At 48.1% G+C, this 23,468-nt stretch overlaps 10 protein-coding genes across 10 annotated transcripts; 7 read left to right on the top strand and 3 right to left on the bottom strand.

Moving 5' to 3' along the window:
* Positions 1-245: 245 nt before the first annotated feature.
* On the bottom strand, positions 246-1,143 carry EV420DRAFT_1649280 (fungal hydrophobin-domain-containing protein; the record flags this gene model as incomplete). The annotated part of the gene is made up of 4 exons (XM_060478288.1): positions 246-293; positions 344-431; positions 489-565; positions 625-1,143. 4 exons carry the CDS (start codon positions 1,141-1,143, stop codon positions 246-248), a joined length of 732 nt encoding a protein of 243 aa, XP_060324665.1.
* A 3,538-nt stretch (positions 1,144-4,681) lies between these two features.
* EV420DRAFT_1026996 (hydrophobin) lies at positions 4,682-5,519 on the top strand. The gene is made up of 4 exons (XM_060465377.1): positions 4,682-5,062; positions 5,116-5,192; positions 5,240-5,327; positions 5,377-5,519. Exons 1-4 carry the CDS (start codon positions 4,925-4,927, stop codon positions 5,422-5,424), a joined length of 351 nt encoding a protein of 116 aa, XP_060324664.1. The 5' UTR covers positions 4,682-4,924; the 3' UTR covers positions 5,425-5,519.
* A 734-nt stretch (positions 5,520-6,253) lies between these two features.
* Positions 6,254-7,033, top strand: EV420DRAFT_1484992 (uncharacterized protein; the record flags this gene model as incomplete). Its single annotated transcript, XM_060470151.1, has 4 exons — positions 6,254-6,286; positions 6,416-6,548; positions 6,648-6,766; positions 6,818-7,033. 4 exons carry the CDS (start codon positions 6,254-6,256, stop codon positions 7,031-7,033), a joined length of 501 nt encoding a protein of 166 aa, XP_060324663.1.
* A 494-nt stretch (positions 7,034-7,527) lies between these two features.
* Positions 7,528-8,721, top strand: EV420DRAFT_1026844 (uncharacterized protein). The gene is made up of 3 exons (XM_060465376.1): positions 7,528-7,713; positions 7,819-8,513; positions 8,567-8,721. Exon 2 carries the CDS (start codon positions 7,859-7,861, stop codon positions 8,507-8,509), a length of 651 nt encoding a protein of 216 aa, XP_060324662.1. The 5' UTR covers positions 7,528-7,713; positions 7,819-7,858; the 3' UTR covers positions 8,510-8,513; positions 8,567-8,721.
* Positions 8,722-8,727: 6 nt separating this feature from the next.
* EV420DRAFT_1576409 (uncharacterized protein) lies at positions 8,728-10,329 on the bottom strand. Its single transcript, XM_060474499.1, has 4 exons — positions 10,125-10,329; positions 9,445-10,078; positions 8,950-9,384; positions 8,728-8,892 (listed from the first exon to the last, which is right to left on the bottom strand). The coding sequence occupies exons 1-3, from the start codon at positions 10,212-10,214 to the stop codon at positions 8,954-8,956; spliced, it is 1,155 nt and encodes a 384-aa protein (XP_060324661.1). The 5' UTR covers positions 10,215-10,329; the 3' UTR covers positions 8,728-8,892; positions 8,950-8,953.
* An 859-nt stretch (positions 10,330-11,188) lies between these two features.
* On the top strand, positions 11,189-13,996 carry EV420DRAFT_1576406 (uncharacterized protein). The gene is made up of 6 exons (XM_060474498.1): positions 11,189-11,425; positions 11,490-11,536; positions 11,590-11,974; positions 11,999-12,190; positions 12,266-12,471; positions 13,210-13,996. The coding sequence occupies exons 3-6, from the start codon at positions 11,653-11,655 to the stop codon at positions 13,651-13,653; spliced, it is 1,164 nt and encodes a 387-aa protein (XP_060324660.1). The 5' UTR covers positions 11,189-11,425; positions 11,490-11,536; positions 11,590-11,652; the 3' UTR covers positions 13,654-13,996.
* Positions 13,997-14,648: 652 nt separating this feature from the next.
* EV420DRAFT_1484989 (uncharacterized protein) lies at positions 14,649-16,393 on the top strand (the record flags this gene model as incomplete). Its single annotated transcript, XM_060470150.1, has 6 exons — positions 14,649-14,727; positions 14,779-14,989; positions 15,016-15,761; positions 15,794-15,870; positions 15,980-16,135; positions 16,286-16,393. The coding sequence occupies 6 exons, from the start codon at positions 14,649-14,651 to the stop codon at positions 16,391-16,393; spliced, it is 1,377 nt and encodes a 458-aa protein (XP_060324659.1).
* Positions 16,394-17,990: 1,597 nt separating this feature from the next.
* EV420DRAFT_1484988 (uncharacterized protein) lies at positions 17,991-19,590 on the top strand (the record flags this gene model as incomplete). The annotated part of the gene is made up of 5 exons (XM_060470149.1): positions 17,991-18,680; positions 18,739-18,912; positions 18,969-19,310; positions 19,335-19,378; positions 19,485-19,590. The coding sequence occupies 5 exons, from the start codon at positions 17,991-17,993 to the stop codon at positions 19,588-19,590; spliced, it is 1,356 nt and encodes a 451-aa protein (XP_060324658.1).
* Positions 19,591-20,236: 646 nt separating this feature from the next.
* EV420DRAFT_1649274 (uncharacterized protein) lies at positions 20,237-21,829 on the bottom strand (the record flags this gene model as incomplete). Its single annotated transcript, XM_060478287.1, has 6 exons — positions 20,237-20,480; positions 20,546-20,694; positions 20,755-20,781; positions 20,833-20,954; positions 20,995-21,599; positions 21,663-21,829. 6 exons carry the CDS (start codon positions 21,827-21,829, stop codon positions 20,237-20,239), a joined length of 1,314 nt encoding a protein of 437 aa, XP_060324657.1.
* Positions 21,830-22,596: 767 nt separating this feature from the next.
* EV420DRAFT_1649273 (uncharacterized protein) lies at positions 22,597-23,333 on the top strand (the record flags this gene model as incomplete). The annotated part of the gene is made up of 2 exons (XM_060478286.1): positions 22,597-22,798; positions 23,017-23,333. The coding sequence occupies 2 exons, from the start codon at positions 22,597-22,599 to the stop codon at positions 23,331-23,333; spliced, it is 519 nt and encodes a 172-aa protein (XP_060324656.1).
* Positions 23,334-23,468: the final 135 nt, after the last annotated feature.

The raw sequence follows: 23,468 nt of genomic DNA, 5'->3' as shown, positions 1-23,468 counted from the left end.
AGTATTTGATCAATGCTTTCTGACCAAGATTCTTCCACTGGCGTGATGCAGGGTGTATAAGCGCTGATTAGAGTATCAGAAAAGGGTAATAAAATATTATTGATATCCCTCCATGCAGCCGACACGTTCGTCGTCTTTGGTATAATGTTCGCTTCTCGGTGGGCCCATAAGTTACTTGTCCAATAAATACACGTGCTCTACAAGATCCCTAAAAAGTCTGGCTCATGTCTATTTCCCCGGGTCCCTTAGAGGCCAACATCGAGGGGGGTACATCCAAGAGAAACAAGGCCATTCTAAATAAATATGAGCATAAAATCAACCAACATAAAAGATTATCACTGACAAAGTGGTTATTCTCACAGCAGACAGTCTGGCTGCTGCATGAGTTTCCACCAACACCAATAACGCTGATGGGGCTGCAGGTCACGCCGCTGTACAGACAGGAATTCAGTAATCGGCAACGTCTAATTAAGATACGGAAAACCTACACGTTGGCAGCGATGTCACTGACGACGACTCCGAGTAAGCCCAAGAGGGTCGCAACGGCAGGACTCAAGGCGCTGGCCTAGAGATTCTGGTCAGCTTTCACATTGATCAATGGAGGGAACTTGAAGACCAACTCACGCTCTCAGTAGAATCACAGCACTGCGCGGTACCAGTAGTGCAAGTAGCACCATCGCCACCACGAGGAAGGACTGAGGAGATAGCAACAGAGCCCGTAATATCCTGCGTGCTTGAAGTAATAGAACTGACAATGGGAAGGACAGGGCCGACAACGGGGGAGACTGCGCCCGTAATAACAGCAGCATCCTTTGATTCGACAAGGGGAAGGACAGACGAGAGGACGGGGGAGAGCGTAGTAACCTGCCTGCTCGAAATAACGGTACTGTCGGTGTCAATGGGAAGGACGGGCCCGATGTTGGGGGAGGCAGTAATAACCTGCCTGCTCGAAATAACAGTACTATCGGTGTCAATGGGAAGGACGGGCCCGATGTGGGGGGAGGCCGTAATGACCTGCCTGCCCGTAAGACCAGTACTAATACTATCGTCACTGGACGGGACAGGTGGGAGGACAGGGATAACACCGGCGTTCGAAAGGAGTGGTAGAGCCAGGAAGGCAGTGAAAGAGAGACGAGTAAACATAGTGAAGAGAGATTAAGCTACACGAGACTACTTACCTACTGATTTGATCCCTATTATATAGCTTTCCCGAGTCGTCTTCTCTGTGGCACAAATTTGAACCTGTGTGAGTACCCACGACGAGTGGGATGAACAAATGACGCAGCGAGAAATCATGATGCGGTGAACCGAGGAAGCAAGCATCAGTTAAAAATAGTCCCTTGTTACGGCGTCAGCCTTCTCCGACTACGATTTCCGGCGAATAGGTTCATTCGTGCGAACGTAGCCAAAGTTTTGCGGAGAAATTTTTATGGAAGTCTAGTGACTCTGGTGAAGGCCTGCATGTTCCTCGCTGCCGTCCCAGCTAGTTCTGGATGGCGGTACTGATCGGAAAAGACAAATTTAATGCAACGCAGCGTCGAGAGAAAACAAATACTATAATCTGGCGGTTTACACCGAAGCCGACCCAGGCGCAACTCGTCGAGACTGCCTGGCTCCGATTTTGGCGATCATGCCCCTCCGATGCTTTTGTAGCGGTTCCTCAGAAGTAGATGGATCCTATGGATCCTTACGAATGGCCGAACCGAGTAGATTATGCCGCTATGTATGTGTTCCACGACTTTCGAAGTTCGAACCTGTACTAAGAAGCATCTGGCGACTTAGAAGTCACTGGCAGAACACAAAGCCGACCATGAAACGGAAAAGTTCGTGATCGCGATTATTGTACGGGTACGATATCGTTTTCTGGAAAGAAGGCGCGAAGAACATTGGCATGAAGAATGGTGTTATACCGAACTTGATGGAGGCTATGTTTCAACCAACAAGAGCGAGCGTTTTCAAGCATTCAACGGCGGGAGGGTTGTTGTACCATCACGCCTATAGGATTATATCGCTCGTCGGAGTTTTTGGGACATGATGGGATACTGGAGATTGACATATGATATTGACGCTGATAACGAGACTCATTCTGCTTCTGATATTCTTGGAGAGTATGCTCAGAAGTTCAATATCAATGGCCGGATCCGAACACGCGTGGAAAGATGGCGAGCATGCTCGACTGTATTAGGAGAGTGAACATTGAACCGCTGGTCAGTATGTTGGAAAGGGCTCACAGTCGACTGGATGGAAAGAGTGGCTGAAAACCAGTGGCTCTGTCAGATTAACCGAACAATATTGGTCTTTGGCCTTCCTCAGAAACAGCACACAAATTTTCTGAAAGCGACAAGAACTGTCCCTAGTTATGTGCTTCTATGGTGCTTCGCGTGGGGAGCTGAATAGATTCATATTGATGCGAACGACCATGAATACATTCCAAGCGATGGGCTGAATGTATATCGGAGCGAGCTAGTCCACCAAAGGATAGATAGTAGAACAATTGATCGTCGAAGCACAGCTACGGCATGACAGCAAATCAGAGAAAAATGAAAGAAGCCCCTACACACAACGACTTCTGACACGATCAAAGGAATTTCGTGTGGGTGCCGGCAAGCTTGTACCATTACTCTTCGCCTTGGCATGACAAGTCCTTCCATTGTCGACATCAGCGATGCGAGTCTTGGGCGAATTTCAGAACAGGGGAAGGGAGACGAATGAACACAGAGCGCACCGAATAATTTCAAGAGTCATTCACGATTAATATCGCTATACTCTGCTCTGTCGAAGCGTCCTCAACTTTAGTAGCTAGGTCCAGCACCGGGAACATCGAAATCGCTAGGAAATGTACATCAGAGGGCGAAGTCTGGACGGCTTATACCATCCGTTCTATGGCATAGTTTCTCTTCTTGATTGAAATGATGGTCCCAGCATGCAGTCTGGTTTGCGTTACTCGAAGGCTTTTTGGATGACATCGACTGGGACGGTACGGGTTGCTCTAGTTCGGACGCGTCACTGGAGCCTGAAGGCCTGATCCTGGGAGGATTATGATTTTCAATAAAAAGTAGACGAAACAACGAGACAGACCTGTGTTATTCACGAGAGTATCAGCCTGCCCTCGACCTTCCCGATAATCTCTTTCGCAGCCTGGACTGAAGTAGCATCCAGCTGAACGTGGCTGACATCAAGACTGTGATCTCCTTGAATTCAGCCTTAATATAGCGCGAGGCGGTGGTCAGCCGTGCTGCGTTAGCTCCGAGACGGACACAAGCTCGATAACATGCAGTACTGTTCGTGACCTCTTCAACGTTGGACACGGAGCTGGAGAAGCGGTGTCGCAATCCATATGGAGTCTTGAGCTTGAAGCTTGAGAGAATAAACGCGTTGCGAGATAGTTGAAGAGAGAGGAAACGGTCGTCATCGTGGTTGAAGCCAAGGTTAGATTTCCGGCCCGACAAGTCCGCCACATCTTCCCATGTCTCACTACGAACACTAACCACAATTACGGGCAATTTCATGCATTGATACCGGCTCGCAGGCAATGATACCCAGGATGATGGTACCTGAGGCGGGGCGATTTGCTGGTCTTGGTGTTCTGAACATTTACCACTTTACGAGGTGAGCACGTCTCTCCTTGTTTCTCTATGTTCTCTCAAGGGTTATTAAAATGATATTATTCTTGGACCTCTGCACTAGCACTGAACGTCAGCAGCAAAAAGTCACTGTCTCTACCACAAGCTTGCACTACACCCAATCCCTTGGCGTTGTGAATATTAGAAGGGGCGGGAAACTCATGCCCGAGTGTGAAAGGCCAACATCTGAGAGGAGAGCCCGCAAGACGAACATGGCATATCGCAAGCTCAAGCATTGAGTCCAACATCGAGGACGTTCATGGAATCCATCGCTCAGACACGGTGGCGGCGGAAGGTAAGGCAGGGTTTGTTTGTTGCCATGATCAAACGACTCGGACTCTTCATCATCAACGACCTCAACCCTTTTCGCGTGCTTCGCGTATGCTGAGGACACCATTCTCTTAGGACGACACCTCGCTGTCGTATCTCTTCATTAGCGAAATCAAGGTTCGTCGGACTAGCTTTTACGGTTTTGTCAGTGTCCCGCTAATTTCGACAATTGCAGGGTCTGCTCCCGACCCTGATGTCCGACGACGAGCACGAGGCTTCTGTTGGGTTGTTATTCATGTAGAAGAATAATAACCCAACTGAAGCCTCGCGTCATGATAGTCGGACCTCGTGTTCCGACTTCTATGAACATCATGTGTCTTTAATCTCCTGACCGGTTCGGCCATTGATAGGTTGTATGCAACCAACACCACACATGAGTCACTGCTACGAAGGTGGAGCCAGTCAGCATGGACGTATAACGACATAACGCCTTGACCGGCACTAGTGCCAGAAGAAGTCGGCTTCGAACGCTCTCCCCAAAACTGATGAACACGACATTATGGGAAGAGGATAGCAGATAAGTTTGTAGTATCTGGTTCTCTCGAAACTGCGTTGAAATAAAATGGTCTTTCCTGAACAGTACTGTCATCAATGAGCAGCAGAGGTGGCGCGGTGCTGGTCATCACCCGAGATACGAGATCTTCGTAAAACATCTCTCCATAATACCCAGGCTATGTCTTGCGCGAACGAGCCCATTCACTGAAAAAGATGTTCGGAGAATGCTGATGCCGTGACAAGAGACTATTCTTGGTCGATGTTCTCTTCATGTAAATGTACCTTGGAGCGATCCAATGTCCTCACCCCGTCATAAGCGTCACTTTTCCCCTCCGCTCGACATGGGTACTCACACAGCTACACTCCATGACCGTGAACCGTCCTCCGTTCCTGGCAGTCGAAGGCTATAAAAGAGGGATTGAAGCACCAAGTATTTTCAAGCTCTCACAACCGTAATTGCTTAATCTCACTTCACAATGTTTGCTCGTATCTCTTTCACTGCTCTCCTGGTTCTACCTCTCCTTGCGACCGCCACTATCCTTCCCCGTGGCGGTGGTGACGGTGCCGCTTGCACCGCGACTGGTACTGCCCAGTGCTGTGATTCTACCCAGAGCGTGAGTCTGTCTTCCTCCCATTGATCGATGCGAAAGCTGACGAGAATTATTAGCCCACCGACTTGAGTGCCCCCGTTGTATCCCTCTTGGACTCCCTCGGAGTCGTCGTCAGTCAACTCACTGGCAATGTGTAGGTTTTTCCATTATCCTCAATAGACGGTAGCTCATGCTCTACAGCGGTTTGTCCTGCACCCCCATCACCGTCATTAGTGTTGGCGGAACCCAGTGCAACAATCAAGTCGTCTGTTGCAATGACAATAATTTCGTCAGTAACAGCATTAATCCAGATTAACTCTATGCTCACCTTTCCTTAGAACGGCGTTGTTTCTCTCGGCTGCACCCCCCTCAACGTCGGCCTCTAAGGTACCGGGGAGAACCGAAGCATTTTGGTGATTTTTAAAAGTGCATTCGTCTGTTGAAGAACAAGTAAATAGGTCGAGAAAATAATATTGCCGAAGAGTAGCAAATGTGCCAATGATTTATCGTGTTTCTGATTGTTTAACCTTTCCCAGTGACCGTTGCCTCTAAGTAACGCATGAACGCATCGTATACTAAACGCGAAATTCACCGTGTCCGTATAAGTACTGCGGTCCACTGGAGTGGTGCAGTACCAAAGCGTGCCAGCGCGTCAGAGCATCTCCGAAAGAGCAAAAGGCATATTCTAGCAAATAATCAGTGACTTCAACTAGAGATATGTGCGACTCCAAACCCGAGCAGACTCGGATGCGAAGTAAGTCGCCGGTGATCGGAGAGCGGTCCGGAACGTGGCGGACCAACATAGCTTCGAATCTGAACCACGACTGCCGCCGACGACTCGACCTCCGCCGACGACTCGACCTCCGTCAAGGCACTAGTACTTTCATCTTTTCACTTATTTTTATGCTGGAAGTAGCGGCGCCTACCTGAAGTCCCCATAAGGGCAAGATGGTGATGCTTTAAGTTTGCTAGGCATTCTGGTGCGTACATTTACACAATACTTGTTGTTAGCCGTCCTGAAAACGGTTAGTATATAGGCAGAAGTCTTCAGAAAACAAGGCGCACTTTTTCAGACATGAACTCCCCCATTTCACTCGCATGGAAGGGAGGTATTCTTGCTGGATTCTCTCAATGGATACTCAAGGATTTCGCTTGAGGCCACGCATGACCGTCCGCCGGATCACTCAAGTTCCTCCACAGCCTCGATAGCTGTACATGTACTCGTTTGGTTGTAGCACGGCGGACCAAGTAAGTCCTGTTTAGTACTTGCTGAAATTCCTCTCACCGATAACTACTCCAGGTTCATCCCACGACTACCTCCCCCGAACGAGCCGCTAAATTCTCTATCCAACTCATCTTCTACGACCAACTCGGAAGCTCCCATTTGACTCTCGCTCATTGAAGCCATTGTTATTCTTGTCTATTGGTCTCTTCATCGCAAACGCTTGGAGCACTTCCGCATCCAGGATGGGTTCCTTCATGGGGTGGGACACTCGGTTTAGAGTTCGAGGTATGCAGGTATCGCGTCACTTGGCGTTTACCAATTCATTGACGAATATGTAGAACACATCAGCTAGGGAGCTAAGTAATCTTCCCAGATGATGTACAGAAAGAGCTGGACGTGGACATAACGGCTATGAAAAGATACGGCAAGGCGCTGGAGGAATGAGTGTATTCATTAGACCAATCGGCGAGTCTGTTGGCGGACATTTCCGTTGCGGTAGGGATGTAAGCGGCCATTTCACTCTGGTTCTTGACGATTGCTGACAGACCGTGTAGGTTCGGAGAGCTGAGTACACGGACCATCTTGATCACGTCTATTTTCCAACCTTTGCGATCAACGGGCACGCAGAAACTGCTCAGGAGTTTGTCATCAACAACCCCTCCGCCGTTGGACTCTTGAAGAAGTTCGCTCTTGGTGGCTGCGACAGTTTGTATCCAGCTAGGTATAGCACCACTCCTTGCGTCAATGTTCTTGCAAAGAATAATGTTTGACAAGTACATACCCGAATACAGAAATCACGAAACGTTCGTCCGGCCCCATGCTCTGGCTCCTAAGTCTCGCGAGATGCTTCGAAATACAGATTCAGCCATTCTTGACTAGTTATAGGCTGCAACGCCACCTACTCGGCACCGCAGCGAAAGCACAGAAGACATAGTCCGCCATTTGTGCCTGACAGTCTGGATGTGTCCATGGCTCACGCTTAGATCGACTCTGGTGCCAAAGCATCGGACTTTTTTCTCTCGACGTTACTTTGCATGAGCATGAAGGTGGTCTTTTTCGAATAGTATCACTGCATCCAACGAACGACACGAGGCGGGATAGCGGCGGGGAACATCAATCGTCATCCAAGAAACTAGATCTTCGCAAACTGCAGCCTGATCACTATCTTTGCACGAACGAGCCCATTCACTGGTAACGATGGTCAGAGAAGGGTGACACCGTGATAAGGGACTATTTTTGACTGATTTTCCCTTGCTCGGTTCTTCGCATCACGAAACATACTGTTAAACAAGGCTCACAGTTCCTGACCGCGTCATACGCGTCATTCGTTCCCCTCCACTCGTCCTGGGCACTCATAGACCTGTATTTTTGTTTCTACTCCATGACTGATGACCTCCATCGCCCAGAGGAGACGACTCGAAAAGCTATAAGAGAGGGATTAAACCAGCAGGTATTCATTCTCAAGCCCTCACAATTGTACAGCTTGTTAATCTCACTTCACCATGTTCGCTCGTATCTCTGTCTCTGCTTTTCTGGCCCTACCTCTCCTTGCCAGCGGCGGCGTCATTCCTGTCATCCTTCCCCGTAATGATATTATGACCAGGGAGATTCCTACACTCCTCCCTGACTCTGTCGTCTGCCTTACCCCTCCCCCCATTCCCTATCCCCGTGATGAATCGGATGAGGGTGCGGTTATTACGGGCAGGCAGACTATCCCCGCCCTTCCAGCTCTACCAACTCCTCCCGCTCCTCCGGCCGTTCCAGCGATTTCAGCGCTTACAGGCAGGCAGGTGATTCCAGCTCTCCCGGCTCCTCCTGCCCCGCCAGCTCCTCCCGCTCCTCCGGCGATTCCAGCGATTCCAGCTATTCCAGCGCTTACAGGAAGGCAAGCTCTACCCGCCCTTCCAGCTCTACCCGCTCCTCCTGCGCTCCCAGCTCTCCCGGCCCTTCCTCGCGATGAATCAAATGTTATTAGCAGGCAGGTTACGATCTCCCCAGTCCTTCCTACCCTTCCGACCGGCGACGAAGCAAGTGTTATTGAAAGCAGACAGGTTGTTACGGGCTCTCCCACCATCTCCCCAGTCCTTCCTGTTCTTCCCCGTGCTATGATTATGGGCAGACAGGTTGTCACCATCTCCCCAATCATCTCCCCAGTCCTTCCTCGCGATGATGGTACCATTATTGCGGGTAGGCAGGTCATTACGGGCTCCCCAGTCATCTCCCCATTTCTTCCTCGTGGACAGTGATTTCGTTAGTAACGCTGTCTTTCAATTTAATTATACGCTTATATTTTCTTCAAACAGGCTGCGCCATGGCCTCTAAGGAGGCAGGCAATTTTTTGTGGCTCAGAGCGTCTTGGTGATCTTGTACAATATATTCGTTCCTTAGATAAATAGTTGGATAAAACAATATTGCTGGATAGTAGCAAACGTGTCAATACCTATAACATTTCGAGTTTTTCTGTCATTCGAAGCTTCCTGCCGAATCGTAGCTCTCCTTGTCGAATTATCGAGTGGGTGGTTCAAGTACGCCGTGGTGAGTTTTTGAAGGCCTGGCCATCGATCGATCCGTCGGAAGGAAGTTCGTCGTCGGATAAATATTGAACGCGAGGAGAAAATGTGCTATTCCACTGCCAAGCTAAGAATCAGACTCGCAGTTTACGCTAAGTTGCGAATCATTAACAAACTCTTTCAATTTGTATCCTCGACGATATCTACATCGAACATGATTCTCTTATCCATGAGCGGGAGCGTTTTATGGACCCACTCTATGAGATGCGATTCGTCCCAGGGAGAAGGGTAATCAACGTGAGGCTTAAATGCCACATTCAACCGTTGAAAATCCTTCATGTCTGGGCCTGATAGGATCTCATCTAACCTTGACCATTGCCTCACCCAATCACCGTCATCCATAGTGTGGCCATCATAAAGCGTGGGAGGAACGACCACCAACATAAGTGTCTCCACCATGATGGGTTCATCAGCGCCAGTCAGAGAATCGAGCAACCATCTCATGGCTTTCATATGCCAACCACGTTGACTACACTCCATCTCGATCTTCAAGGTCGGCATCGTCAGGGGAAGTACGTCAAGCTGAGCCGGCCATCCCGACATTACGTATTCTTCATTCATCGAAACCATCATCAGTGCATGTTATAGAGAAAATAATGCGCCTCACTCACCAACTCTACGGATACGAATATCCAAGCTCCTCAATGACCTCGACGCTGCACGGACAAACGCGCATATCGAGGGGAGGTATTCCCCACGAGGGTAGATGATACAAAGCTCGTGCAGGGAATCTGCATATACCGCTCGTAGCTCTCGCCGATGGATGAGGAACTCCATGAAGGAAATATGGAACGACATTGCCCACATCGATATCTTGTTGATCCTTGGAAGCAACCCGCTACCAACGCTCCCGAGCTCGACCAGGAAATCCTGCCGGAATCGTATCGCGCTCAATTCGAGGCTCGTCAACCCGGGGAGCTGACAGATGAGGTGGTGGAGTGACCATGGATCGGGAAATTGGAGACTGTCGAGGTGGAGAGCGGTTAGGTTTGGGAGGGATGATAGGAATGGGGTTAGGCTGGGGATCGTACTGGCACCCCAACAGATGGTGATGTTCTTGATGTACGGGAGGATGCTTTGGGAGAACGAATCGTCAGGGGTGCGCTTCAGCCTGATGCTGTGTAAAAGGTGTACGCGGGTGCGGAGGTAGAACAGTCGGCAGACGAAAGAACAGGCGATGAGCGCCTCTTTGTCACCCCAGAGGTAATCGATGATTTCGTCAATGAGTTCAGGCGGGATGCTGAGCTGCATTGCACGTTAGGATATTTCCAGATTTTCCTGTATCACGTACAGAGTGGTGCTTCGTCGTCTTAGTTGCTTGGACCAAATCTTCCATACTGTGCGAGGGCGAAGACAGCGTATTGAAAGTCGAAGTGGACATCCTGTTTATTCACGCGATTAAAGTGTTTTGAAGGAGGGATCTTGATTCTGATGGATCCACGCACTTCACGACTGGAAAATTCTGGCTCCTGGGACCGGTTCGTGACGGTGCAGGAGAAATCGGAGAAATCGCGGTAATCGAAATCACTGTCCTTTTTGGGACTCACGTGGCGGCTGTGCTTCAGCGAAGCTGAAATTCAATTATAATTTCAAGTCTCCATCTTTACCTGTTCGACAATCGTACTCAAATGCCCTCATTTCATTTGACAGTAGCTTACAACCTTTTTATGATGGTTGGGTGTCTGTGACAGAGCGTGACAATTATACCGTCTGGATTGCACTTCGGAGGACATACGAAGTAGGGCTGCGCACCGTACCGTATACGGTATACAGCCGTAAAGTTATTGTCCCAGACGGTCACGGAACTATCCGTATACCGTGCCGTATGGCCAGTTTGAATGCCTTGTCGGCGTCGGTACGGGTACCTTACAGCCGTCTACGGCCATTGACAACCGTGTACCCGAGTATGAAATTGATTTGCTATAAAGAAGTCAGACAGATGCATTTAAGACTGTCAAAAAAACTGTAAAATGCACCTGGTCTTATAATCAATTATACCACGTTGAGCAGGGTTAGAGGAATCGAAGACTTAAAGGAAAGTCACACATATTGTATTGAATGTGTCCGAATTTTTGATAAGACAGCTAAAAGAGTAAAGTTAGTAAAGCCACGGAATTGAAGGTGCTATTTTGTATCATAAATCTGCCCTAAAAAAGACTTTTGGCTCAGTCAAAAGTAAGATAAAAAATAAACCGTACTATGATGTCATATGGCCGTCTATTGGAGCTCCTGATGGTGATGGAACAACCATACACCGTACCGTACAAATAGCCATTAGGGTTCGTTCAGCTTCAGTCCGTATTCCGTATAACAGCTACCGAAAACCGTACAGTACGGTGATGGCACGCAGCCCTAATACGAAGCTTGTGTGCTTTGGCCAATATCAATTTTGTTCTGTGACTTCTCAAATTATGCCAGGTACCATTTGGCATGCATGGAACATAATGTTCTAGGGAATATCAGGTAAATATGTTGTCAACATGTGCATCGTAAGTTTTAAAGTTCGAACCTAATTCTCTCTTCGACACTGCCTTTTTTTCTCTCATCATCCTCAGCATTGTTGCCCTCAAAAGCTCGAGAATATTTACAAAAGTATGTATCCTTCTCTAGCGAGCAAATATTTCTTTAGCCAGAAATGCTCATTCTGGTCCTACAGACATCCATCATAATAATCTGTTATCGATGGAATAAGATAACTCTACTGTTTGTTGTCTGTAAACTTCGCTCACCCCAGGTCATTCATGTAATGTTTTCAGGAAATCTCTGAATACCATTTACACCGGTGTACTCAGGAAAATATGACTGTGGGGCCACATATCATGTGCAGCGACATCATGGTGCTCCTTCATACGGGGAAGTCATCAGAAGACCTTGACTGGGAGACATCGGCATCAGTAATGGAACACATATGCCTCCTCGAAACTGAGATCATTTCCCACAATGAACGGCTCCAGCCGCAGGCTATGCTGCACGATGTTCCTCCCCGGCACGAACGAGACCTTGCCGTGCAGGATCTCAAAAACCATAAATCTATATTCACGCCCATTCGACGTCTTCCGAATGACGTTTTGCTATGTATATTTCAGATGTCCACTGGTGTCGGGGTCAAACCTGAAGTGAAAACTATCCCCTGGGTTCTCGGTTATGTTTGTCATCACTGAAGAGCTCTCACCCGTTCTTCCCATTCCTTATGGACTGACATCTGTCTCGTGAGCCTGCGCTACTCCAACCTCTCATCTGGTCAACGCAGTCTGCGCAACCGTCTCCTCTCCCTATCCGGAGTTTCACCACTCAGGATCACTATAAACATGATCAATCCTTTTAAGGCTGATATACCCCATCGCCCAGTTTTCCCAAGTGATGATGGAGATGGCATTTCGGAAGACATCACTCGCCATTCTCATTGATATTCTCATATAACTCTCATCATAGGAGGGCCAGTATCAGCCACTCAGAACTTCTCTTGTCGGTTACCCCTGCTACACAGCCTCTTTTTGGCAGTGTTTGATATGAACAACCCTCACATCTGTCATCTGTTTTCATCGGCTCCCCTTCTCCAGGATGTCAACTTCTTTGACCCTATTGTCATGTGGTGGGAGTTTGCTCGAGTGGTGCCCCTTTCCCCGCTCGTCAGGATAGTGAAACAGTGTGAATTGGTCGACTCCGCTAGTACAGGATAACAGTGCAAGTAACAATGCTTACCTAAACTGGATGATGACATCATGCCAGATTTCTACACTTGTGTGAACACAGCTGGCTGGTGACTATTTTGGGGTGGTCAAAATGTGTACAAAATGCATGAAAATGGTATAAAGTTTTGGCACCGGATTTTGCCGCATGAAAATTGATAATTCTAACTAAGCAATATACAACTAAATTATATAATCTTGCTGGTGTTTAATCTCCAGAGAATATAATCATTTTGCAGTGGCTAGAATGAAAGCAATGTTATAAATTTACTTGCACTTTGAAAACCTATTGTTTTGCCGTTTGGCAAAATGCAGGATGTGATCCGCATTTTGACTGATCCAGAATGCCTTATATAGACTTCTGACAAAATTCAGCCTTTTGCTGCCCACCAGTCTATATAAGGCATTCTGGATCAGTCAAAATGCGGATCACATCCTGCATTTTGCCAAACGGCAAAACAATAGGTTTTCAAAGTGCAAGTAAATTTATAACATTGCTTTCATTCTAGCCACTGCAAAATGATTATATTCTCTGGGGATTAAACACCAGCAAGATTATATAATTTAGTTGTATATTGCTTAGTTAGAATTATCAATTTTCATGCGGCAAAATCCGGTGCCAAAACTTTATACCATTTTCATGCATTTTGTACACATTTTGACCACCCCAAAATAGTCACCAGCTAGCTGTGGAAGGAGACTACTGCATTGGAGGACCTGTATTTTCGCATCTCACATCTGGAAGATCAAGTTGTCCAACCATCTACACCCAGATCCAATGCACAGCTCCTTCCCACCTTCGTCCATAATAATATCCAGAGGCTGGTGTTGGATGGCAGACTTCATTGTATTCTGGACCGGTTCTCCATTCCAAACTTGAAAGAATTACTCATTTGCAGCAAGCTCGGCATGGATCATCTAGTTAGACCAGAAATAGAATCCCCTGATCTTGGACTCAGAGTTGGGCACCTCCTTCATTTTCTGAAGGGCCCAGAGTGCAATCTGCAGGCATTCCACTGCTTCATACCAATACCACTTTCAGCTCTCAGAAGCTTATGGAAACAGTGGTTATCGTCATTGACAAGACTCACCATCACCATTACTTCACCGACTCAAGGAGATGTTGTTTGAGAGCTGACATTCAAGGAGGGCAAACCTGGTGCCCTTCCAAACCTCCAGCTTTTGAGGCTGCGTACACCTGACGGTGTGTCTATCTTCAAGGATGACAGCCTTCTCAAAATGGTATTGTCACGGCTGGCTTGACGTCCCGGAAGTTTTACGACTCTCAAGATAATGACTGAGATACTTGACGAGGAGGTCCTTAGTCAGGATGTTATCACTCAAATGCAGCATCTGCATGAGATGAGGGTGGCGGGCATTCGTGTTGAGCTCTTTGTGGATGAGTATTTGGACTATTTCGAAACTGATGACTGCTTTGCCAAGTTTGTGGAAGAGAGAAAAACGTAGTAGTATGATTGTTTGTATATAACAATGCTGATATGTAGAAGATAATCCTTGTGTCTAATCACTGATGGTCATATTAAGACCATACCGCAAGAACTCGGTCCATGGAGAGACTCGATGGTGAAGCAGTATGCGAAAAAGAGCCTTGTTGACTGACTCGCAATTGCTTAATCCGACTCTGGGACACAGTCCATGAGCAATCATTAGGAAAACGCAGTAGGCTGAGTGTTTCAAGATCATTTTGTTCTATCTGAGTCGGAGTCCAGCGAACGAATTGATGTGATACAAACTCTTGCTATTACATCGCAGTGATTTCTCTTATATTTGTAAGGACATGGCCATAAATACCGATGAAATCGAGAGCAACAACAAATTGTCAAGGCTACCGTTGCCACCTAGTCTACGGTCCAAGGCGAGATTACCACCAGGGACTATCCAACCATGTACCCTTGGAATTACTGGACAAAATTATGAGATCTTGTGCAGTCTCGTGAGGTCGCACGAGATCTCATGGGGCTGCATGTGATCTCACGAGACTGCATGTGATCTCACGAGACCACATGTGATCTCACACGATCTCACACGAAAAAAATTCGGTCGGCACAGCCATTTGGTAGCTCACCTACCATAAAAAGACAGCGATAAGGTACAGTCAGCGAATCATGTCACAGTGGTCACAACAGCCAGACCAGACAATCTCATTACTTTCCCGGCAGGGCACTATGAAAATCTTTGACATTGGTAAAAGAAAATAACATATAATTAAATTAAATTTATTTTTATTCCTCTGAGGTCTTGCAAGATCTTGCACTGCTGCCCAATGCCCCCTATCATGCAGAGCGAATCTCAACCACTCCCACTGTCCACTCTCTTTCGTAATTCTCAAACAGCCCATCAACGTCCCAAACCTGCACCACAGGCCGATCCTGCTAACACACAATCAGCAGCTGGTCCCACAGCAGTATCCACCAGCATCCAAGCCCCCATCCCATGACGCAATCCGGTAGCCACTACATCACCTCTTTGCAGGCTCACCACCACTGGTCTGCTTCAGGAAAACACCCCAAGGCCCAATACTCAGGCGGTCACTCTTTCCCAACCTTTTGTCAGACCAGAAACGTCCGTCGCTGGCCTGCTATCCCATGGCTTCAACTTGAACATGTTCCTTGGAATGCTTCCCACATCATCGAGAAACACCGCCTTCGTTGGATCCAACATGACAGGGTGTAAGAAAGCATCCACCATGCGAATGGCATGGGGACATGGCGAAGCACCTACATGTCACGTCCTCATCTATCCCTTTCTCAGTCCAGAGCATCGTCAACAAGCCATCAAGGATGCAGATCCTAGCATTCAAACTGGATACCCACTCCCCCAGTCTGACATATACCATCTCAAGCATGTTGACGTCGCACCGTTTTGGGAGCACATGCAAAAGCTTGATCTTTGCATCACCTTCTATGCCAATGCTAACGACAATTACAGGACAATTCATGATAAACTTCTCACACATAATGCAATGGCTGGGAAGCTCCAGATCCCCAGCCTCAAGACTGACGACCTGGCTAATCTCAGCTTTCAAAACATGGGCTGGTGTTTCCTACAGCTCATGTCCCACAAAGGGGATCCATCTCTTCTTGTTGTCAACAAGAAAATTAATGAGGGTCAGGCCACAATTGACCATTTCATCCGCCACGGAAGCCTGGAGTCCAAGTTTCTGCCCAAACGTGGCAAAAATCATTCAGCTGTGCTTGGTCAGTTTACCCTGGTGATTGGTACGTCTGACCACACAACTACCTGACTGCAGGTGATATTAACTCGCAGGAAAATATTTCCAGCTCCGACCCGAGGCCCCATCTGCCACAATCTCCAAAACAGGAACTTGTACGTGGGCGATTTTGGACCACAAGAAATGCCTGATGCGGTAAGAGGAGGAATGCATGCCTGCTTCTCAGAGTATGCAATGCACAATCTCTTGTTCATCATGTGACAGTGGGGCGGCAGTTTTGATGAGAACTCCTTGCCCTCCCTATGTGCATGCAGAGGCTTGCCACCCAATCATCTTGCCCCTGAGCTGACGATTACGGCAGGAATCCCTCGTTGTCCCCAACTTACCGATGACGCCACTTCACTGGCGGAAGAACCACAGGTATGTGATCCTGTCACAATTAGAGTGTGATGTGACTGACCTGATGGTGACCCAGCCAAACACACAGTCCAACAAGCAGCCCGCTTCTTCCAGGTCACCGCCACCCAATCGACTTGGCATGTGCCCCCTTTCACTGATTGACTCGTCCAGCCAACTGCCCCCACTGCCATTGCCCCCCCCCTTATTACGCTGGAGAAATTTGGCCACAACCTCGTGATGCAGAGCGGTGACACGTGCGCAACACGTTCATACGTGTAATTTTGTGAATCCTGTGAATCCAAACATGTGTCAATCCACTAAGTAATATTAGAGTGCATACCTGGCATGGAGTGACACCTGTTGAGGCAGGAGCAGCATATAATAAAATAATCCGAGTGGAGCACATGGCTTAGACTTAGAGCAGCACACTGGTGTCATTTAAGTGTGGAGTCTCAGTGCCCTGACTCACACCCTATGCATCCCTCAGCAGTGTCTCGCTCAAATAAAATACACTGAAAAGATAATATAATTACAGAGCTTCGTGCAACATTGATCTATGACGTGCGAACCCTGCCGATCTGGCAATCACTGAGAGACATCATTCAGAACCAAGGACCACCCAGTCCGAGCCTCCTGAGAGGGCTTCAGCTGACACGAGAGAAACTCTGTACCCAGAATGAAATGTTGAACTAAGAAAAGGTTGTGCAGCAACCAAATATAAATACCAACTTGCTAGCGATGTGTGCAACAGAGGAATTAAAAACAAGGAGCCAATTAGGAGAAATATTCCGCATGGTGTGGCAACTCTAGACCTTGCCAAGCAGAAAGAGCAGCATGTTATCAAGCCCTAACTCAGATGACTGACTCAGGATATTAATTAGTGACCATGCGGTTGATGCATCACAGAGAGGAAATGGCTCCGGGGTGGAGTGTATCTATTTTCGATATTTCTATTTATATAATTAGCTGTAGATAAAAGCACGGTAATTAGAAGTAGGTAGGAAGCTTTCGAACCCCCGCAGTTGTGACACGTAGCAGAGAGCCTAGTGTGCAACCAAAGGAATTGTGTTTGTAGCTTCGAGCGAGAGAATATTATTGGATCTAGAATTATTTTGAGATGCTTGAGAGGTCGCGAGGCATGCCTTGCTCATGTGCGATGCCTAGCTTGATTCTGGACAGTAATTGATTGCGCTCAACTCGGAGAAATATTGTATTGTGATAACTTGAATGTGCATTTGTGTTTGCGGAACGTATTCTGAGTTGTTGCAAGTGGCAGAGGTTCGAACCCTTTGGCTTGTCAATACTCTTTGAGGGTTTTTGGTTTATTCCCAAGCAGCATAGGCCCAAACCCTGTGGCTTGTGGATGTGTTTCTGTGTTTCTGTGTCTCTGGATCGCATAGGTTTGAACCCTGTGGATCTACGAAAGGTTTTTGAAGTGTTTTCTGCTTAGAGCGCGAGGCTTTAAGTCGTGTGTAGTTTGTTTGATGGGTTGTGGCCATCTGTGTGTTGCACGCAACATCAATTGAGGGTTGTACATTCTTGTGGGACGTTTGTGGGCTTGTGAAATATTACTTTCGCCTCGAGGCCGAGCAATACATATCGCTCACCTCCTGTCCTAAAAGCATTTGGGCTTAGAGAATTCTTTTGAGCTAGCGCGCTATTATATCTTGAAGAGCACAAGACGTCTTTTAAGTCTATTGTTATTGTGTGCTTGTATTGCACATCTCCCCCGAACTACTGAGATTCTGTGTGTGTGTGAGTGTGAGAGTGTGTGTGTTTAGTGTGTTTACGCTATTGCATTTTGAGCTTGGCATGCACAGAGCCTCTTCAGCAGGCACAAAGTCAACCCATATACACCTCCCGCCTGTCGGAGACCATGATCTCCCTCCTCCCCGACACAATGTGCCTGAAGGGACCAAATGTCGAATCTCTCGCCGATGCAGTGCTTGAACTCTGTAGATTTTATGCAACGAATGCATGGGACAAGGACAATGAGATGTTTCTGCAGAAGATAGAGGGCCCTCTAGCACCCCAATTTCCTTCCTCCGACATCCTTTGTGAAAATTGGGATGAGCTGGCAAAATTTGGGAGCATGAAGATGATCATACTCCAGAGCCGGAGCCATGGTGACGGTATCAATAAAATGGTCCTCAGGGAGGTATTGAAGAAGGCTCTTGAAAATACCAATCTATACACTTCCTTGCCAAATGGCTCCAATTACTTCACAGCTACCTTTCGCATGAGAGATTGCACCATGATGGAAACTTGTCTGTGGAGAGCACAGGGTCTCCTGCTTACTCTCTGCACTGTTACCTTCCACATGCCGCCGCTGCCGGTGTCTCCGTTTCTCTTTCTCACATTGTTGACTCCACGAGGAGGATTGGCAAAAGTCTTGGATCTTCTAACAGGACCTGTTGTCAAGGCATTGGATCCCGCTACCAAAGATTTCATGCAACCTTGGTTCGGTTGTAAACTTACAGACCCTCTGACCTTGGAACCACCTCATCAACATGAAAGAGATCAGAGGTATCTGTGGGTTTCACATTTCTGTGATCCTCATTTGACCGTAAGTCCAACATGCTACACCACACTACACAATCACCCATGAAATATCCTCTCCCCAGCCTTACGATGTCGGTTTCAAGAAACCTGACCTGGAAAAGTCACAACTCCAAAATAGGTTGGTGCTGAAGCTCATTCTATTGTCCCATCCGATGGCAGACCAGAGCAATGGATTTAACGCCATGCAGGAGGGATTTTCTTACAATTTCAGTCATGACAAATACATTGGAGGCCTGGTAAGTTCTGCAGCTGTCTTTGTGCCAGTAACATTGGTGAACAGAGATTATCATAGCCTTTGCTATTCCACCGAGAGCTACCCCAACCGGAGAATCTCTTGTTGTATCTTCACAGGATGTATGATTGCAGCATCCACTCAGCTCAGGACCTTCTAGACCTTATCCAGTTTGACCATGGATGCGTCAGGACAGATGCCTTTTGCTCAACACTGTGTGATTGGGGTTATGGGACACAGCCCAATGGCAGGCATCTCCCCCTTTATGAATGCGTCACCCGAGCCATCACTGATAAATTGCGGAAATACTTTGAACAAGACTTGGACCGCTGCGGGCCACGCTTCCTGGTGATGGCGACCAGTCTGCCATATATGCCTGCAGTACCCGAGGAGAAGATCAAGGTGCATGCATCATGCTTATTTTAGGTTCGCAGATATGTGATTGTCCTCTGCACCTGGTGGTTCTTGTAGTTCGTCTTGCATGCCCCAGATGAATTCCAACCGCCTTCTCAAGTATTTGCACACAAGCACTTGCTTCAATATCATCAGGCTCAAGCTCGACATGAAATTATGCAGCCTTCTTGCTGGAGAGGCAACAGCACTCTTCCCCAATTTTGAGGCTTGCTTGGACTTCTGGTTGTTCGACGATGATCGAATCATTATGCTCATTATGCTTATTTAGTCATATTGCATTATATCATGTCACACAACCAGTCCATTGGTCACGTCATGTCATATTACATAACCACTTTGGCAAAATATTGATCACGATATTCATAAATCTGAATGCTAGCATGCTGAACACAATCATTGGAAATGAAGGATGAGCCTAAGTATGCAGGCCTAGAACTTAGTATGGTGCCTCCCACTCTGTGACATCCTTGTAGTAGCCCCCAGCTGTCGAGAGGGGCATTGCATGCTCAGGATAGTTCCCCTCCGTGGATGTGTGTGTCAACACACGTGGCAAACAGGGTGCATGGCCAAAAGTTACGTAGAAACTGTCACAGTAAAAAGAGGCAAGGTCTTGCTCCAAAGATGTCACCATTTCCTCCTGTGTATCTGCTCTTGTCCAACAAGATGGATGCAGGACAACCTCTCCATTTGCTCATAACCTGACGCATGGAGCATAAGTACGGAGCCCAACGCATCCACCCAGGTTTCGCCGATACCGCGGTGAGCCTCCGATAGGTGTACCACCCAACAGCGATCATGGCATCTGAGGGGAAAGCAGTGGCCTAAATGGACAAGATGCTTCCATATAGCTGATTCTGTATTCACTGTCCCTCAAATGCCTATCCAGAGACAAAAATTCCAGTCTGAACCCCAACTCAGGCTAGCTCCCAGTGTATCTCATGGACGTCTTCCCTGGAGACATCTCTGATGGGCATGCCTTGCCATTTGCCTTCCACCAAGATTCCATGGGCCTCAACAGACATTTCTCCCAAACATCCCTCCAGGAATTTCAATGCTAGTTCCCTTCGATCGGTAATCTTCTCTCTGATCCTATCTCTCATGTCCGACTGGCCCACCCAGTCATAGGTGAGGATTGCCCTCCACATCTGGTGGCTCATTCTGGTAGAAGTGTACGAAGGCTGTTTGCATGGCCAGCAGGCCTGGTCGGAGACACAGCCAGGTACTGAGTGCGCTCATCCAGCTTAGTCCCATCTGCTATGGTGGCAAATAGATCAGGCCCGAGGAAAGGTGCAATGGTGCTGCTGGGACATTTATACATTCCTTGTTTGCGTTCGACAGAACTAAGGCCCACTTTCCATGCCGGGCAGATGTCCTGGTAAGAGCTCATGAGTAATTAGGGCAAAACTGTTGGGCTTCTGGGGCTTCAAGTTACCCTTACGAGAACAGCTCGTGTGGTTGTCTATGTAGTCAGTCAGAGAGCCTGTGTCGCTTATAGTGGATATACACTCACATGGTAGGCAAACCTCCCGGGCGGGAGACGACTGCACACTCCCATGCTCTGGTACTCAAGAAGCTTCTGAGTGAAGCTCTCCTGGACTCCACAACAACAGATTTGGTGCCCCGAGGTGGGACCTGGTAAACCTGTTGAATGCCAGGTATTTTTCCTCATCACCAGCGCCTCCTACGTAAACTGAAGGGAGACGAAGGGGACAAGGTCCCATATGAAGACGGCCCTCTGCTGTCTTTAGCCTTCCCACTGCATTGATGCGTGTGTGGGGAAGGGTATCAAGGGCTCGCAGGAGCCACACCGGCACTCCTGCCTGGTGAAATTGCTGTGCCACACTGATGTCCATCATGATGCAACCAACCAAGTCCGCATCAGGCTTGGGAACGTGCTCCGATACAGGTGCAAGGAATGAAGGGCAAATGGTACCAAAGAAGAACTTGATGGCTTCAGCCTCAAGTATCAGTCGTTGCATTTCAGCTATGCACAAACACAGCCTGTGAAATGTGAGGGGCAGACCGTCCAGGCATTCCAGAAACATCCTTGCATATCCTAGGAGTTCATCTGCCCTGTTAGCTCCTGCTTTGGCAGCCTCATCTACATGGGGAATACCCTCGCAACCACCGAGGATTGCCCAACAACATTGCTGGAATACGCATCTATGTTCTCTGCACCAAAAACCAGGCCTGCGAATGAGCGATGATGGGTCCAGTTCTTCAAAATCTTCCCACAACAGGAGCTCAAACAAAGGAACGTCGGGATCAGAGTCATCCCTAGGGCACAGTCACATGCAAGCCAGGTGAGGGCATGTCCAGCAATAAGGTTGGGGCCATGACAGAGGGTCATCAACACCATACCTAAAATCTTCCCACATCCACATTTCTCGGTTCACACCAAGTGGTGGGGAGTACAGGCCAGTACAATTCGGAGAGGTGATGAATATGTTGTCGTTGACGAGTGCGCCATGCAATCCATCCCATGCCCGTAATGCTACAAAGGCCATCATGGACGCCTCAGGTCATGTTCCAAAGAAAAAAGGGTCTGAAACAAACTTACGCTTGTGCGGCTTGGCAAGCTTGAGTAACAGCTTGGGATCATGTCATATCGTGTCTGCCAAAGACGCTTGGCCTGAGGAGGCCATCCTGCAAAAGGACTTTGAATGAGCCACGGTCACGGAGGCGGTTATGGTGTAGAGGCAAAATGCAAGTCAAGGAATCAGGCGGGGCGATGGTTCCACACTTCAAATCTCAGTGATGCCCACCGACCTATGTCGAGGTGGGCATTCTAACGATGACACTATAGGTCTAGTTGCTACAAAATGCTTCTGTGGGAGTAAAAGCCAGACCCAGCAATCTGATCGATCTCTGGCTCCATGAAAGGCCCCTTGAGAGCGATACTCACTTTGACTGGCTCTTGTGGGGGTTACGGAAAAGTGTGTTCCAAACAACCATCAATAGCATGGAGTGGAGGGTCACAGATCTGTCCTGTTACCTAAGCTAAAGTTCAAAAGACTCTGCTATTTACGTTGTGGTCTTTACGCTCGCCCATCGATGTCACAGACGAGTCCCAACCCTGGTGCTGCTCTGGGTCTACAGGGCTGCCATTGTCATAGCTGATACTTGGTCTTGGTTCTTCCCCTCTCGCAGGTCCTTGCCTGCCTCGAGAGTGTGTATTTTGTTAGACATAACTGCCGTCCTGATCTGATCAGCGACTACTCACAGGAAGTGGATATTGACACCAAGAGAGACGAGCAACTGCTCGCCCAGTTGCATGTCTGTCTCTGACGAAGACTGGTCACCCTCATCTAGTTGGGACAAATGTGCAGTGCGACTCAGCCCTGATGTGGTCGGCAAGCTGGTTACCTGCAGCGAAACGGGTTGGTCACCAGAAGCGCAGGCCCAGGAACTTGTTCGCCTTCAGACCAACATCCCATGGTCCCAGCCATCCGGCAAGTGCTCCCCATGGATGACCTGTGTGTGCTTGTTATGGACTACATACCTGGCTGCACTTTGTCGACTGTATGGCACACCATGTCGATCTGGCAAAAAATCAGTACCGCTGTTACCTTACATTCGATATGTTTGTGAGCTTCGCTCCATCCATCACCCGAGGGGTGACATACCTGGTCCCTTAGGAGAGGGCCGGGAGCCACTCCCATGTATCTTGTCGGTCCTCTTTACAGTTGAACAGGGGCCCCTTTCCCTCCCAACACGACTTCATTCAATTCTTCCACACAGGCTAAGGAGAAAGCCACCTGGCCCGGTGGTGTTGCGCTGGCGTGGCCTTCACAAAAGGAAGCTGGCACGCTGGTATTCTCACATGTTGACCTTGCTATGCGCAATCTCGTGGTTGGGGATGATGGGCAACTATGGTTGATAGATTTTGGGGAGGCCAGGTTTTATCCACCATGGTTTGAGTTTGTTAACATGCTAGGGGACCAAATCATCGCTGCACGGGGTAAAGAATGTGATGCGATCTGGCGAGCTGCTGATACCTTTCATATGTGATCCATACGTCGAGTTGTATAACTACATAACGACCATACCTCCATACTGCCTGTAACATAAATCATATACATACCTTTGCTTGGTACCCATCAAGGCCATCAGACCATGTGGAGCACAAATCATCGGTACTATTGT

This window comes from Desarmillaria tabescens, assembly GCF_030435595.1.
Source record: "Desarmillaria tabescens strain CCBAS 213 chromosome Unknown EV420scaffold_59, whole genome shotgun sequence".
In the NCBI taxonomy this organism is placed as follows: domain Eukaryota; kingdom Fungi; phylum Basidiomycota; class Agaricomycetes; order Agaricales; family Physalacriaceae; genus Desarmillaria; species Desarmillaria tabescens.
The sequence above is the reverse complement of the archived record's forward strand: the minus strand, read 5'-3'. Positions and strand labels throughout refer to the sequence as shown.

Coding starts and splice junctions, on each gene's coding strand:
- EV420DRAFT_1576406 (XM_060474498.1), top strand. CDS start 11,653: ATGTGCAGCGACATCATGGTGCTCCTTCATACGGGGAAGTCATCAGAA. Junction 11,975..11,998: donor AACTATCCCCTGGGTTCTCG/GTTATGTTTGTC, acceptor ATCACTGAAGAG/CTCTCACCCGTTCTTCCCAT. Junction 12,191..12,265: donor CCATCGCCCAGTTTTCCCAA/GTGATGATGGAG, acceptor CTCTCATCATAG/GAGGGCCAGTATCAGCCACT.
- EV420DRAFT_1576409 (XM_060474499.1), bottom strand. CDS start 10,214: ATGTCCACTTCGACTTTCAATACGCTGTCTTCGCCCTCGCACAGTATG. Junction 10,079..10,124: donor AGACGACGAAGCACCACTCT/GTACGTGATACA, acceptor CGTGCAATGCAG/CTCAGCATCCCGCCTGAACT. Junction 9,385..9,444: donor TATTCGTATCCGTAGAGTTG/GTGAGTGAGGCG, acceptor CGATGAATGAAG/AATACGTAATGTCGGGATGG.
- EV420DRAFT_1026996 (XM_060465377.1), top strand. CDS start 4,925: ATGTTTGCTCGTATCTCTTTCACTGCTCTCCTGGTTCTACCTCTCCTT. Junction 5,063..5,115: donor GCTGTGATTCTACCCAGAGC/GTGAGTCTGTCT, acceptor GAGAATTATTAG/CCCACCGACTTGAGTGCCCC. Junction 5,328..5,376: donor GTTGCAATGACAATAATTTC/GTCAGTAACAGC, acceptor ACCTTTCCTTAG/AACGGCGTTGTTTCTCTCGG.
- EV420DRAFT_1026844 (XM_060465376.1), top strand. CDS start 7,859: ATGACCAGGGAGATTCCTACACTCCTCCCTGACTCTGTCGTCTGCCTT.